General features: G+C 36.3%; 2 protein-coding genes across 2 annotated transcripts in view; one reads left to right on the top strand and one right to left on the bottom strand.

Annotated features, from left to right (window-relative positions):
- Positions 1-3,637, top strand: part of LOC115225864 (transducin beta-like protein 3) — a 34,481-nt gene extending 30,844 nt beyond the window's left edge. The window contains exons 20-22 of the mRNA XM_029796855.2: positions 776-844; positions 1,938-2,087; positions 3,480-3,637. Of these exons, the coding sequence (XP_029652715.2) occupies positions 776-844; positions 1,938-2,087; positions 3,480-3,598 (338 nt within the window). The 3' untranslated portion in view covers positions 3,599-3,637. The remainder of the gene's footprint in view (positions 1-775; positions 845-1,937; positions 2,088-3,479) is intronic.
- A 723-nt stretch (positions 3,638-4,360) lies between these two features.
- On the bottom strand, positions 4,361-15,387 carry LOC115225873 (U6 snRNA-associated Sm-like protein LSm2). The gene is made up of 4 exons (XM_029796865.2): positions 15,258-15,387; positions 11,772-11,839; positions 7,729-7,819; positions 4,361-4,680 (listed from the first exon to the last, which is right to left on the bottom strand). The coding sequence occupies exons 1-4, from the start codon at positions 15,258-15,260 to the stop codon at positions 4,552-4,554; spliced, it is 291 nt and encodes a 96-aa protein (XP_029652725.1). The 5' UTR covers positions 15,261-15,387; the 3' UTR covers positions 4,361-4,551.
- Between the last annotated feature and the right edge of the window lie 817 nt (positions 15,388-16,204).

Raw genomic sequence — 16,204 nt, 5'->3', positions numbered from 1 at the left:
TTTAAGCTATCTTTTCGTGGAAGAAGGTTTATGTTCCTATAACCTGTGTTAATTCTGTAACCCTTTAAAATGGAAGATAAGAAAGTTCATTTTCGGCACTCGATGCTTTGGGAACCAGACAAAAATTGTTGCAGCTCGGCTGGGATGTGTTACCTCACCCTCCATATTCACCAGGTATTGCTCCTTCGGATTTCCACTTATTCAGGACTCTGTAGAATAGCCTTAATGGTAAAAATTTCAATTCCTTGGATGACGTAAAAAGATACCTTGATGAATTCTTTGCCATGAAACCACCTCAATTCTGAGAAGAGGGTATTTTCAAGTTAAAAGGAAGATGGAGATGCATTGTGCAACAAAATGGTTCATATTTGGTTGATTAAAAATGTAATGGCAAGTATTTATTGACCTTTTTCTTTCCTTTAAAAATCGGCACGAACTTTCTGGACAACCCAATACATCATTTTATTCCTTCTAGAATAATACCTATGTTTTTTTCGAAACATATGTTGGAAGTATAAAGATTTCAATAACACCTGCATTTAACTCCATTTATATATATATATATATATATATGTGTGTATGTATATATATATCTTAATGTTTGTTTTTTATGTTCAGTCTTAATAAAAGCAATTTTACACTAATCTGATGGGTTAATCTATACTTTGGTAAAGTACAAATTTATTATTCTTATGAATGATTGTTGATAGGGACTTCGAAGTTTTGAATTGCTAAGCCATTGCATATGTAATGTATAAATTTGATATCTTTACAGAAATTTATGAAATGGGAAAAACTTCAAAGATAGTGGACATCCTTGGGGAATTATCCGACAATCAGAAAAGTAAGTCTTAAAGAAATTTGTTCTTGAAAACTGCTTTCCATGACACGGTTCTTGTTGCGGCAGATATTGGTGAGGGTGTTGTGAATGGCTGCTGTTGGAGTCAGGTATCTGACATCTTTTATTGGTTTCGGTCACTGAACTATGGCCATGCTGGGGCACCACGCTGAAGGGTTTAGTCGAACAAATCGATCTCATTTTTGTAAATCTGGTATTTATTCTATCGGCCTCTTTTTGCTGAACCACTAAGTTAACAAACTAATACCAGTCGTCAAGTGGTGGAAGAGGACAAACGGAAACACAGACACACACACACATATTTATATGTATGTGTGTGTCTATGTATGTGTATATATATATATATATATATATATATATAATAGGCGCAGGAGTGGCTGTGTGGTAAGTAGCTTGCTTACGAACCACATGGTTCCGGGTTCAGTCCCACTGCGTGGCACCTTGGGCAAGTGTCTTCTACTATAGCCTCGGGCCAACCAAAGCCTTGTGAGTGGATTTGGTAGACGGAAACTGAAAGAAGCCCGTCGTATATATGTATATGTATGCAAGTGTGTGTATATGGTTGTGTGTCTGTTTGTCCCCCAACATTGCTTGACAACCAATGCTGGTGTGTTTACATCCCCGTAGCTTAGCGGTTCGGCAAAAGAGACCGATAGAATAAGTACTAGGCTTACAAAGAATAAGTCCTGGGGTCGATTTGCTTGACTAAAGGCGGTGCTCCAGCATGGCCACAGTCAAATGACAAACAAGTAAAAGAGTATAAGGTAGTGGTGAGCCCTAGGCTTTGGTAGGAAGACACTGGCCCCTAGTGCTATGCTGCAGGAACGAACCTGAAACCCATTTTGTGAAGCAAACATCTTAACCAGAGGCTCACATCTGATGTCTGCTTTCCATGCTGGCAAGCCAAAGGATTGGGCTAAGCTCCACTGTCCACTTTGGCGTGATTGTCATGGCTGGATGTCCTTTCTAATGACAAATAACAATTAAAAACATTTATTAACCTTTAAATCTTAGTTTCTTTAATAATTTATATAAATCCTTTGACCCTTATTTTATTTTTTTTGCTCTAATCTAACAGGAACCTTGATCAACTATATGATAAAATGGAATACGCACTCCATCTACAGCGAGTTGGGTCAGATCCTTCTCCAGAAAATCTTGGATAATTGCCTTCCCACTGACTATTTGATGAACCAACAGCAATACAGAGATCTACAAGCTTACACAGGTGTGTATTACTATTATTATTATTATTATTATGTCTCAGGTTACTGTGTCAAATGTAATCCTTATTTATTCACGTTGTTTTGAATTAATCCTGTATTATCTGGTGGCTTTGAGATTTCAATGATGTGATTGTTTATTTTTAGAATGACATTATAGGATAGATGTGAGAGACTAGGTCTGGCCAGTTTGAACATACATAACCATCACTTTGGTTGTGTGTGTGTGTATATATTTGTATCTGTGTATTATATGTACATACATACATACACATAGACACACACATATGTATATATGTGTGTATATATATACATGTATATATATATATATATGTACACATGTATATCTATATGTGTGTGTATATATATATATACATGTATATATCTATATATGTATGTGTATATATGTATGTATATATATGTGTGTGTGTGTGTGTATATGTATGTGTGTGTATGTATATATGTATGTGTGTCTGTATATATATATGTGACACACATACATACATATACACACAGTATGTGTGTATATGTATGTATATGAGTGTATGTGTATGTATATTTGTGTGTGTGACACATACTTACACATACATATATACAGTATGTGTATGAGTGTATGTGTATGTATGTATGTATATGAGTGTATATGTATGTATATACATGCATGTATATGTATATACATGCATGTATATGTATGTACGTGTATGTATATATGTATGTATGTACATATATAAATAACTATATATGTATGTATGTGTATATATGTATAAAGAAATAAGATTAACTTAGCTTTTCATATTCTTTTGGGGGGGTTAATTTAATCAACTTCACCCTCTCCTCAAAAAATTCTGACCGTGCCAAAATTTAAAACCAATATTGTAATAAACAAGGCAACAATACTGGCAGAATGGTTAACATGCTGGGCAAAATCCTTAGCAGCATTTTGCCTATGTTCTGAGTTCAATTTCTGCCAAGATTGTCCCTCATGCATTGAGGGCCAATAAGTACCAGTTAAACACTGGGGTTGATGTAACAGACTCCTTCCCCCAACTGAAATTACTGGCCTCATGTCAAAATTTAAACCCATTATTATTACAAATTCTATATAAGGAGCAGCTAAAAACCCTTTTTATACCAAACTATCCAAATGATTCCCTTGGTTTCTTTAGTCCTGGCTCCTGTGCCTGCGGCACATAAAAAACACCCACTACACTCTCAGAGTGGTCGGCGTTAGGAAGGGCATCCAGCTATAGAAACACTGCCAGATCAGACTGGAGCCTGGTGCAGCCTCCTGGCTTCCCAGACCCCAGTCGAACCGTCCAACCCATGGAAAACAGATGTGAAATGATGATGATCAGTCTAAAATTTCTTCAATTTTTCTTTCTAAATTCTATTTCCAGAACGCCACTACAAACGGAGGAAGTGCTTGAAGGAGAAATCCCAGTTTATTCCATATTTACTAAAACAGATGATACCATCCAACCAAGATGGAGCAGAGACTGACATGGCAACAAATTGAGGAGAATAAAATCTATATTATTTTGTAATAAGAATGTAATTTTGTTTTACTTGTTTGTCATTGGACTGTGGCCATGCTGGGGCACTGCCATGAATGGCTTTAGTCAAAGACACCAACCCCTATACTTATTAAGTTTGGTACCTATTCCATCAGTCTCTTTTGCCAAACTACTAAGTTATGGGGGACAAACAAGAAAACATACTATAGGCTTCCACACAGTTTCCATCTACCAAATTCACTTTTCTGTTGAAATCCTTTACCTTTCTTTGAATTAATTTTGAATTGTCATTTAACGTCCATTGTCCATTAAGTTGTGGTTTAGAGCATAAATTAACATGGAATTTTGATGAAAGGGTTTTTAGATCACTTTAAAACGGTTAACTTTGTGTCATAAAACCAGGAGTCTGAGGTGGGTTGATACTGGAAAGGTTAAGCTAATGTCTGGGACAGAAAATTTCCATGGAAGATTTGGATTTAGAAGACTTTCAAACAGGAAATTCTTAGCACAAAATTAGAAATCGTCTCAGGCAGGTTTGTATCAGAAGAGTTACACTTGCCATGTGAAATGTGCCGATAATTCTTAATTGGTTCCCCCAATGTGCCACAGTGTCCAACAAGGTTGAAAACCACTGGTCTAACCATTTCCTTTTTTTACCATCTGATGTTTCAGTTTGACATCATGCACTTTCAAATCTGAATGCAGGTGAATGGTACCCCCGGCCACCTTAGAGGTTTCCTCTTTCATGATGGTTCAACCAGAGATAATAAAAAAAAACATGTAACTTCTCTTTTTTATTAGCTATATATGATGACGATGATCATCATAATCATGTGTTTGTGTTTGATGGAAGTCTATGTACACATATGCATGGGAGGAGGAAAGGAGAGAGAGAGAGAGAGAATAGTTTGATTAAATTACAAGAGAGTTGGAGATGCATTGTTGGTTGTTGTTATTATCTCTGCTTGTTCTGTGCAGCTTCTTTGCGTGCTGCGTCTTGCAGCAGTTGCGTATCACACTCGTCTGCTGGCAGCTGGACATAACGGACAACGGAGCCACGGATGAAGCAGTTCTTGACAGAGAGCTGAAACAGAAGGAAGAAAAGCAACAATGAGGACAACAAACCTTTCTAATAATAAAGGCACAAGGCCTGTTGGTCGACCTTTAATAAAATAATCATCCCAGCCTTTGATTTACACAAGTGGCCATTTTTCAGGTGTTATTTGAGAATGAACTGGCTGCTATTTCTTTAATGACCACATATACATATATATATATACACATATATACACCACACATATACATACATATATACATACATATATACATACACATATACATACATATATATACATATATATATACACATATATATACACATATACATATATATATATATATACACACATATACACATATATATATACACACACATACACATATATATATACACACACACATATATATACACATATATATATATGTGTATATATGTATGTATATATGTGTGTGTGTATATGTGTATATATATGTATACATGTGTATGTGTGTATATATGTATATATATATGTGTGTGTATATATATGTATGTATGTGTATATATACATATATGTATATATACATATATGTATATATATATTTGTGTATATGTATATATGTATTTGTATATATGTGTATATGTATATATATATCTATATGTATACATGTATATATGTATATATATATATAGAGAGAGAGATGACAAACAAAAACAGACAAATGGATTAAGTCGATTATATCGACTCCAGTGCGTAACTGGTACTTAATTTATCGACCTCGATAGAATGAAAGGCAAAGTCGACCTTGGCGGAATTTGAACTGAGAACGTAGCGGCAGACAAAATACCACTAAGTATATTTTGCCTACCATTATGTCCTGGCTGCTATTTCTAGCAGTCAAGCAACCACATAGAAGCTTTCTTGGCTCAGCCAGGTTCCCTTACATTTACAAATATCTTATCCTGAACTTAACTTGTTAGAAAGTATATTTAGTAACAGAGGCAATATTAATAGTGAGATGTAATATATATCCCTATTTAAACATGGTGGTCATGGAGGTGGAAGGGATTTGTCCCCACTAGTGATATAAACAAGAATGCATTTTGCACCAAAAGCCAAAATGGGAGTTTTGCTCATCATATTCTACCACAGAGTTTGTTCAAACAGAACATCCACATTTATTATCATCATCATCCAGGGTTTTAAATCCAAGTTTTGTCCCCGTTGAGGGGGGATGGCCAGTTCTACCTCAATGCCATAACAACCAAGGCAGGCAGGTGCAGCCCACCCCAACCTTTGGGCTGGCTGGTACCCATTCCCCCTTGCTATCATGAGGCTTTTTTGGAGCTGGATTTTCTATGGGGAGCATGCCCTTGCTTACCTCCAACCTCAGTTTCTAGACATGAGTGGTCCTGAGACCAAGGCCCCGACCATGATTTTTAAGAAATGTGGTGGAAAACTAACTCAGGAAGACAGGGACGCTACTCCCTGAGGCCCCCCCCCCAATTTAAGTGGGGATAGATATTACCCCTTGGTATTAAGACTAACTCTGTCGCTAATAAATATCTATTTTTGTAATGAATGAAGCCCATCTGTGTATGGAGGTGTGTCACACCGTCTTGACAATGCATGATTGCTGTAAATGAGTGTCACTGTCATACAAGCAGTGCTGTTCATTTCTGACATTCTCCAAAAACATGTCTGGCCATGGGGAAATATGGCCTTTCTTAAAAACAAGTGAAGCTTGGCAACAAACAAGGGCATCTGGACATAGAAAATCTACCTCAAAGAATTCTCTGACCCATGTAAATATGGAGAAGTGGACATTAAAACAATGACAACAATTATATATATACATTAATCCCTCGCCATATCACAGTTCACCTTTTGTGGTTTATTATTTAAGATTCCGTCGATTCTTCCATGGAGTTGTTTTGCATTTATAATAAATATATACAAATTATAAAAATAATAAAAAATATATAGGCATAGGAGTGGCTGTGTGGTAAGTAGCTTGCTTACCAACCACATGGTTCTGGGTTCAGTCCCACTGCATGGTACCTTAGGCAAGTGTCTTCTACTATAGCCTCAGGCCAACCAAAGCCTTGTGAGTGGATTTAGTAGACGGAAACTGAAAGAAGCCCGTCGTATATATGTATGTATATATATATATGTATGTGTTTGTCTCCTCAACATCGCTTGACAACCGATGCTAGTGTTTATGTCCCCGTAACTTAGCGGTTCGGCAGAAGAGGCTGATAGAATAAGTACTAGGCTTACAAAGAATAAGTCCCGAGGTCGAGTTGCTCAACTAAAGGCGGTGCTCCAGCATGGCCACAGTCAAATGACTGAAACAAGTAAAAGAGTAAAGAGAGTACTGATTCTACTTTGTGGATTTTCGCCAATGACCGAGTGTTTTGGAACGTAACACCCATGATAACACCAAGGGATTACTGTATAACTATATATATATAACAAAGGCGGAAAGCTGGCAGAAATGTTAGCATGGTGGGCGAAATGCTTAGTGGCATTTAGTCTGTCTTTATGTTCTGAGTTCAAATTCTGCCATGGGGCTGACTTTGCTTTTAATCCTTACGGGGTCGATAAATTAATTACCAGTTGCATACTGGGGTCAATCTAATCGACTGGCACCCTTCCCCAAAAACTTCAGGCCTTGCGCCTAGAGTAGCAAAGAATATTAAAGGCGGCGAACTGGCAGAAACGTTAGCATACCGGGCGAAATGCTTTGTGGTATTTCGTCCGCCACTGCATTCTGAGTTCAAATTCTGTCGAGGTCGACTTTACCTTTCATCCTTTTGGGGTCGATAAATTAAGTACCAGTTTCGCACAGGGTCAATGTAATTGACTTAATGCATTTATCTATCCTTGTTTGTCCCCTCTGTGTTTAGCCCCTTGTGGGTAGTAAAGAAATAGGTATTTCATCTGTCTTTATGTTCCGAGTTCAAATTCAGCCTTGTGGGGTCAATAAATTGAGTACCAGTTGCGTACTGGAGTCGATCTAATCGATTGGCCCTCTACCCCCAAAATTTCGGGCCTTGTGCCTAGCATAGAAAAGAATATAAAAGACAACATACCATATGTGGATATTTTTCAGGATCTGTAACGCTGATGTCAGTTAGTTTTATGTTTAAAAACTGGTCCACTGAATGCAAAGTGCCGCAAATACTGCAAAGACATTTACCATGTAGAAATTAAAATTATCACAAAAATATTTCAAGTGCAAATCATTTATACTTTGTTTTCACCCTTAAATTTGTCATTAACCTTTTAGCATTTAAACGGGCCATATCCGGCCAAAAGTATTCTGCCTGTTTTATGTTCAAACTGGCCAGATCTGGTCTCTCACACCAACCCTTCAATATCTTTTTAAAAATTAACAGCTTCCTCATCAAAATCTCATAGCTACAAGATAATGCCTGATTAGTTCAAAACAATGTGGATAAAAAAGGATTAATTTTGGCAAAATAATGCAAACACTAAAGGGTTAAAGTTTTAAACTACATCATCATCATCATCGTTTAGCGTCCGCTTTCTATGCTAGCATGGGTTGGATGGTTCAATTTTACCTGCATGCCAGGAAATAGTGAGGATAATGTTTCGAGAGGATGCTGTATCAGAGCTGAATAAAATTCCACTTTCTGACAGCACAATACGTAGGCGCATTCAAGACATGTCAGGAGACATTGAGTGCGATATTAAGTCAAAAATACTGAAACATAAGTTGTTTACACTACTTCAAGTTGATGAGAGTACAAACATCACTGGTAAAGCACAGCTCCTTGTATTTGTTCGTTTTTTTAATGATGAAGCTATTGTAGAAGACGTCCTGTGTTGCAAAGAGTTGCCAGAAACAAGAAAAGGACAAGATGTATTTGATGTTTTGAATTCATATTTAGAGTATTGTGGATTGAACTGGAAAAACTGTGTTGGTATTTGTACAGATGGTGCCCCTGCAATGACAGGATGTGTTAAAGGCTTTGTCCCAATCGCACAAAAACAAAATCCAAATATTGTCCACATTCATTCATAGAGAAGCACTAGTTGCTAAAACTCTTGGACTTGAACTAAAATCTACATTGGATATTGTAGTGAAAATAATGAGGCCACTTAAATGTTGACAGTTTGCGAAACTTTGTGTGGGTATGGAAGCAGACCATTCCACTTTAATCCAGCACACAGAAATACGATTGTTGTCAAGGGGAAAAGTATTGTCTCGTTTTTACGAATTAAGAGAAGAGTTATTGACCTTTTGTTTGCAAGAAAATCTGAAAGACTTTGTAGAATGTTTGAGTGATGACCATTGGTGTTCCAAGTTAGCATATCTTGCCGATATATTTCATGAGCTAAACCTCTTGAACAATGGCATGCAGGGCAGGAACGAAAACTTCTTGTCTTCTACTGACAAAATAAATGCTTTTCAGAAGAATTTGACAATATGGAAGAAACTCATAGCTGCAGGAAATTTGGAAATGTTTCCAAGTGTTTTTAAAAGGAATTGTCAAGAAACTTCGCTCCTGATTTTGAACCATTTACACACTTCTTAACATATCTTGACAAATACTTTCCATCGATATCTGCTGACCAGTATGACTGGATTAGAAACCCATTTGTGGAATTTGAGCCATTTGAAGAACAGTTCACTTTAACAGAAGAAGAGGAACTTGCCAGTGTTTTAAATGACAGAACATTAAAGTTGAAGCATTCTGAGCTTAAACTGGATGCATTTTGGTTGCTGGTTGAAAAGGAATATCCTGCCATTGCCCAGAAAGTGCTGCAACTTCTTGTGCAGTTTTCAACCTCCTACTTGTGTGAATTTGGATTTTCAACCCTGACAACCATCAAGCACAAGAAGCGAGCACAATTGCTGACTGTGGAAGATGAACTTCGTGTGTGTCTATCAAAAACACAACCCAATCTTAAAGAGTTGTGCAAGAAACACCAGGCTCAAGTTTCTCATTGAGTTTTTGATAAGAATAAATGTAATCTATTCAAACTAAAGTATTTTTTAATACATGTTTTAATAATAAAAGCAGATGCAAGAATAAAATTGCATATGTACTCTTTACTCTTTTACTTGTTTCAGTCATTTGACTGCGGCCATGCTGGAGCACCGCCTTTAATCGAGCAACTCGACCCCGGGACTTATTCTTTTTGTAAGCCCAGTACTTATTCTATCGGTCTCTTTTGCCGAACAGCTAAGTAACGGGGACATAAACACACCAGCATCGGTTGTCAAGCAATGCTAGTGGGACAAACACACACACGCATATATATATATATATATATATATATATACGACAGGCTTCTTTCAGTTTCCGTCTACCAAATCCACTGAAAAGGCTTTGGTCGGCCCGAGGCCATAGTAGAAGACACTTGCCCAAGGTGTCACGGAGTGGGACTGAACCTAGAACCATGTGGTTGGTAAACAAGCTACTTACCACGCAGCCACTCCTGCGCCTATGTACGTGACAATTTTTTTACAGTTTGTGATTTAATTGTAAATAAATCTGAACATGAGTATTTTCATTTCATTAATTAAAGACAAATTATTGCACAGGGGTTCCTCAAGCCAGTGGAATGTTTCTTTGGTGTTCCGCTCCAGCAAAAAGGTTGAAAAGCACTGCCCTAGCACTACACCTTCTCTCTTACAGTTCCCTACACTATTTCCCTTTAGTCACTCTCTCTCCTTCTCTTATTTTTCCTCTAAGTAACCAAGTACCTCTTTTGCATCAGCACACCTTTTTCTGGCCTTTTCATGTACCTCTCTCACTCTCTCAATGGGTAACCATGTACCTCCTCTATAGCAAGACACCTACTTCTCTGTTACACTAACCCAGTGCTTTTCAAACTTTTTGCTGGAGCGGAACCCCAAGGAAACATTCCACTGGCTCGAGGAACCCCTGTGCAATAATTTAATAGTCTTATGCACACATATCTGCACAGGAGACTTAAGAATTACTGCCGATTTTAGCAGTTTTGTAACTTCTTGCGGAACCCCTGGACTGTACTGGCGGAACTTTGGTTGAAAACCACTGCACTAACCTTTCATTATCTGATACCGGATCACCTCCTCTAATGCTCCCTCTGTTATGGCAAGACACCTGCTTCTGTCTCTGTCACAAGTTCCCCTCAAATATCCTGTCCCTCTCAAAATTCCTCGTCTTGCGAGTTACCTGGTGACCCTGCCAGTGCTGGTGCCACATAAGAAGCATCCAATCCACAATGTAAAGTGGTTGGCATTTGGAAGGGCATCCAGCTGTGAAAATCATGCCAAAACTAACCTCATCTGTTCTAATGCCATTGTAAAAAGCACTGAGTCCACTCCGAGGAGTGGTTGGTGTTACGAAGGGCATCCAGCCATAAAATCCCTGCCAAAACGGACACAGTAGCCTAGAGTAGTATTTCTACCTGGTCAGCTCCTGTCAACTGTTCTACCCAGGCAGGCATAGAAGATGGATGTTAAACAATGATGATGATGCATATAACACCAACATCAAAATAAAAATCAAATGGAAATTGTAGTTAAGATACCTGTGCCGGTGACACATAAAAAGCACCGTCCGAACATGGCTGATGCCAGCGGCGCCTGACTGGCATCCGTGTCGGTGACACGTAAAAGCACCAACCGATCGTGGATGTTTGCCGCATGCTCTGGCACCTGTGCCGGGAGCACGTAAAAAGCACCCACTACACTCATGGAGTGGTCGGTGTTAGGAAGGGCATACAACCGTAAAATCCCTGCCAAAACAAACTCAGTAGCCTTGGGTAGTTTTTCTACCTGGTCAGCTCCTGTCAACTGTCCTACCCATGCATGCATGGAAGACAGACATTAAACGATGATGGTAAGGATCCCCCTTTTAGAGTCACATACTTATTGCAGTTTTTCTAACCCCTGTAAATGAACTCGGAAGGTTGGGCCTCCCACCAGGCCTTTCATGAGACCCTTAAAGCCAGGAATTTTTCAGCACCCACTTCATGTGTCAGATTTAAATATTTATTCAATTTGATTGACTAAAACCGGTCAAGGAAAAAAAAATGCTCCAACATGGCTGTAGTCAACTATAAAAGAATTTATAAAGAAAAAAACCCCAAAAATACATGGAAAAATAATCCTTACCTGAGATCATTCTTTAATTCCACAACGACATCTTTACCAACTAATGATTTGAAGAAAGAATAGAACAACTGCAAAATAAAAAAAAAATAATAATAGAAACATTATGGGATGAAGTAGTGAAAAGAGATCTTAAAATGTTGAGTCTCTGAGAGGGGATCGAGATGGAATGGTAATATGCTGGGCTTGAGAAGACCCATCCATCTCAGCAAAAATAACGACGTTTGCGAAACCATTCCTCACAACTCATCGGTAGTTTTTTCTAGCGGTGTCATATGAAATTGTCACCCATAATTATGACCCTAGTATCGATCTATTGAATTTCAATCTGTTTTAGGGTTAGGGATGGGGGGAAGGGTATCTTTTTTTCTTCACAAATGTAAATAAACCCAATCTGTTTCTTAAACGAGGGACATATTCATACGGCACAGAATGCTTTTTTTTTTACCTCAATAGACGTCAGTGATTGGTTGAAATTGCAGAAAAACAACAACAAATATCTTACAAACTATAGAATTTTCTCAATAAAGCCAAGAGAAAAAGATGTTTTATAAACACATTCTACCAGTATACGAAGTTTAAAAGTGTTTAGTTACGTGGAAATTATTTTAAAAAACTGCCGTTCAAACCGAAAAGATCCTATATAAGGAACCATTTCTAAAAGTAAACAGAAGGAATATTTATTTGAAAGTTTTGGAATCGAAATGTATATCTATCCGAACCACTGCATTTTTTTTAATGCTTGGTCTACCTCAGGATTAGAACCCGGAACTACTAGCCTACAGAATATTTGTGAATTATACAGTGTTCCCAATTGAAAATAACAACTGTCAAAGGAGTAAAAAAAAAAAGGGCAAAGGTAAAGAATACGTACACCACCCGTTTTCGGCAGTCAGGGTTAGGTTTTAGGGTTACGCCGAAAACGAGTAGTGTGCGTATTCTTTACCTCCACAAAAAAAAAATCTTTATATATAAAAGTGAGGTTGTGTGTCTGTCTCCTACGATTTAGATTCCTAACTACTCCCACATTTTGCGGTGCAGTTTAACCAAAACCGGGTATCTTATAGTCGTGATTCATATCGAGCCCTTCTGGGTATTAGCGCGCGTCTACGATGAGTCTACGATTTAAAAAGAAAATTTACCATTTTAATGCATTTTTTCGCTATTATATAAGGGAAGTAACTCTCTAAAAATGTCTACGATGAGTCAACGATTTAAAAAAAAATTTACCATATTTTTTTTCCATTTTTTTGCTATAACTCTCTAAAAATGCTTTGTAGTTATTTCCCTTACAAACCCAAGCAACGCCAGGCGATACTGTTAGTATATATATATATCGAAAATTGTTACTCTCCTTCCCACTCGACCTCTTTTTCCCCCTCTAAGTTTGCTCTGACCAAGTAATACCTACCCAAGTGTGTCTTCACCACCGATTTCGTTTCTTCATAACTTTCACAAAAATGTGTAATTTTTTAATGAAATTTTCCACAAATACCTTTCAAATGGCACAGATAACAAATGTATTGGGAGTTAATGAAAAAATAAATTGATAGGCAAGCACATATACACACTGACACACACATATATGCGATGTGTGTGAGCAGACCATTTTTTGGTTTTTTCACATTAAATTCCGATATAATCGGAATCTACCCCATCCGATAAGTATGTACAGAAAATTTCATCAAAGAATACTCTTTTTCTAAGTGTAATGAGGAAACAAAACCGGCGGGTACACGGGTAATGTCTTAAACACACCTCATAAACAGGTGACTCGTTTTAAGGTTTCGTAGGTAAAAATTAAAGGTTACACATACATGCATTGTAATTTTTACACGGGTATGAGAAAATGTAAAGAAACTTAAGAAATTCATATTATTTCAAATGACGAGCTTTATATTGTGTTTAATATATATATATATATAGATATTTATTTCAAAATAGAAAATTACCCTTTAACAGGTAATTTTTACATGCTAGAAATAGCAGCCAACACGGCGGCCATTCTATCATGCTAGAATACTGCTATTTCTAGCATGTAAAAATTACCTGTTAAAGGGTAATTTTCTATTTCGAAATACGAATATGTTGTCTATTGACTTTTTATACATGCTAGGCCACTGGTGGTGATATTTATAACAAGTATTCGCCACCCTATATATATATATATATATATATATATATATATATATATATATATGTATATATATATATATATATAATATATACAGTTGAAACACTCCTGTCACAACCTGGGACCTTGAAGACTGCTTAAATGCAAGAAAGTACACTAGTCCCTTAATATTTGATATTCAATATTTCATCTATTCAATAAGACAATCAATACTTCATTTCATTTTACTATATATATATTATTTATACTATATATTCTATATTCTACATTAATATTATAAAGAATATAAATAAAACATAAAACACAGAGTTGGAATTTCATTGAATAATATATATCCCTCTATACACAATCATACAAACAAGGTACATATATATATATATTATATATATATATATATATATATATATATAAATATATAGGGTGGCGAATACTCGTTATAAATATCACCACCAGTGGCCTAGCATGTATAAAAAGTCAATAGACAACATATTCGTATTTCAAAATAGAAAATTACTCTTTAACAGGTAATTTTTACATGCTAGAAATAGCAGCCAACACAGCCAAAAACCACAATCTGAAAGCGTTATATAAAAAGGTAAAGATTTTTATTTTTCATTTACTTCGAAATTAGCTATACAATTGTGGTTTTTGGCCGTGTTGGCTGCTATTTCTAGCATGTAAAAATTACCTGTTAAGAGTAATCTTCTATTTTGAAATACGAATATATATATATATATATATATATGCATTGAGTGTGTATATATATATACAAAATTTAGAGGAATGACCACTAATAGTGGACTTATATATATATATATATAACGGGAAGGTTTACGAAAATAAACAAAAGACGAAGGCAGGTGGAGTACAAACAAACAAATGTGTATATATATATACATACACACACACTGTATAATATATCAGACGAACTCCAGAAATAAATAAACGTTTTACTTTCGTTTTTGGAGTCAGTTCCTCATTAATTGGTTAAATGTATGTATCATACTATTCATAGTATAGTTAATTCCTGTTTAATATCTCAGTTTTTATTAAGAATTAAAAGAAAAAATACCCCCACCAGGAGTAATTACCCTTAATATAAATTAATGAACTGGGGGTGGAGTGTTTTAATTAATTAGGTTTTGACAAAGACCCCCGAAATGTCACACAAAAGGACTGAGTAATTAAGAACCAGGGGAATATTGTTCGTTTATTTCTGTCGCTGCTTTAATTAAAGGTAATACAATGTTACCTGAACCTATTAAATGGTTTATTAGGGAGGATTTATGGTGAATAAAAGCCAAAGGCTGAGAATTTAATTCGGGTTTTTGAGGATAAATAAATTTCTAACTCACCATGTTGCCGCGTGTCTGACGACCGACAATTCTCCGCAGTGAATATTTGAAATCTTGTTATACAACCGGGCCGATTATCCGGCAAGCTCAAAACCGGAAGTGTACCGGATTTTTGGATTTTCCGGTTTCCTAAAGACAACCTAAATATATTGATTTCTTTTGAATGAAACAGTTCTAGTCCTGTAGAAGCTCCTTCTATAAAATAAATTAATTTACTCTACTATGTATTGAGTACCTTATTTACTGTGGTTAACCCCGACTCAACCCGGGACCTACATTATATATATATATATATATATATATAACTAGCAGTATCGCCCGGCGTTGCTCGGGTTTGTAAGGGAAATAACTATATAAGCATTTTTAGAGAGTTTTAGCCAAAAAATAGCAAAAAAATGCACTAAAAATGGAAAAAAAAATTATGGTAATTTTTTTTTTAAATTGTTGACTCATCGTAGACATTTTTAGAGAGTTACTTCCCTTATATAATAGCGAAAAAATGCATTAAAATGGAAAAAAATTATGGTAATTTTTTTTTAAATCGTAGACTCATCGTAGACGCGCGCTAATACCCAGAAGGGCTCGATATGAATCACGACTATAAGATACCCGGTTTTGGTTAAACTGCACCGCAAAATGTGGGAGTAGTTAGGAATCTAAATCGAAGGGGACAGGCACACAACTTCACTTTTATATATAAAGATAACAAAGGGTAAAATTAATTAATTAAGAAGTAATCAATAATTTCACCAAGTAGAATTCGGTATGAAAAAAGGACCATTTCACGGTAAACTTAAGTAATACTTAATAAAAAGGGTTCAGCAAAGATTTGCTTTACCACATACCGAAGTTTAGAAATAGCAGCCAAAAATCTTAGCTATTTCTTCTACTTTAAAAAGGACTCCTAGTATTTTGGTTTCTCTAGGAGTCCCTTTTTAAAGTAGAAG

Source organism: Octopus sinensis, linkage group LG28 (genome assembly GCF_006345805.1).
Source record: "Octopus sinensis linkage group LG28, ASM634580v1, whole genome shotgun sequence".
Taxonomy (NCBI): domain Eukaryota; kingdom Metazoa; phylum Mollusca; class Cephalopoda; order Octopoda; family Octopodidae; genus Octopus; species Octopus sinensis.
The sequence above is the reverse complement of the archived record's forward strand: the minus strand, read 5'-3'. Positions and strand labels throughout refer to the sequence as shown.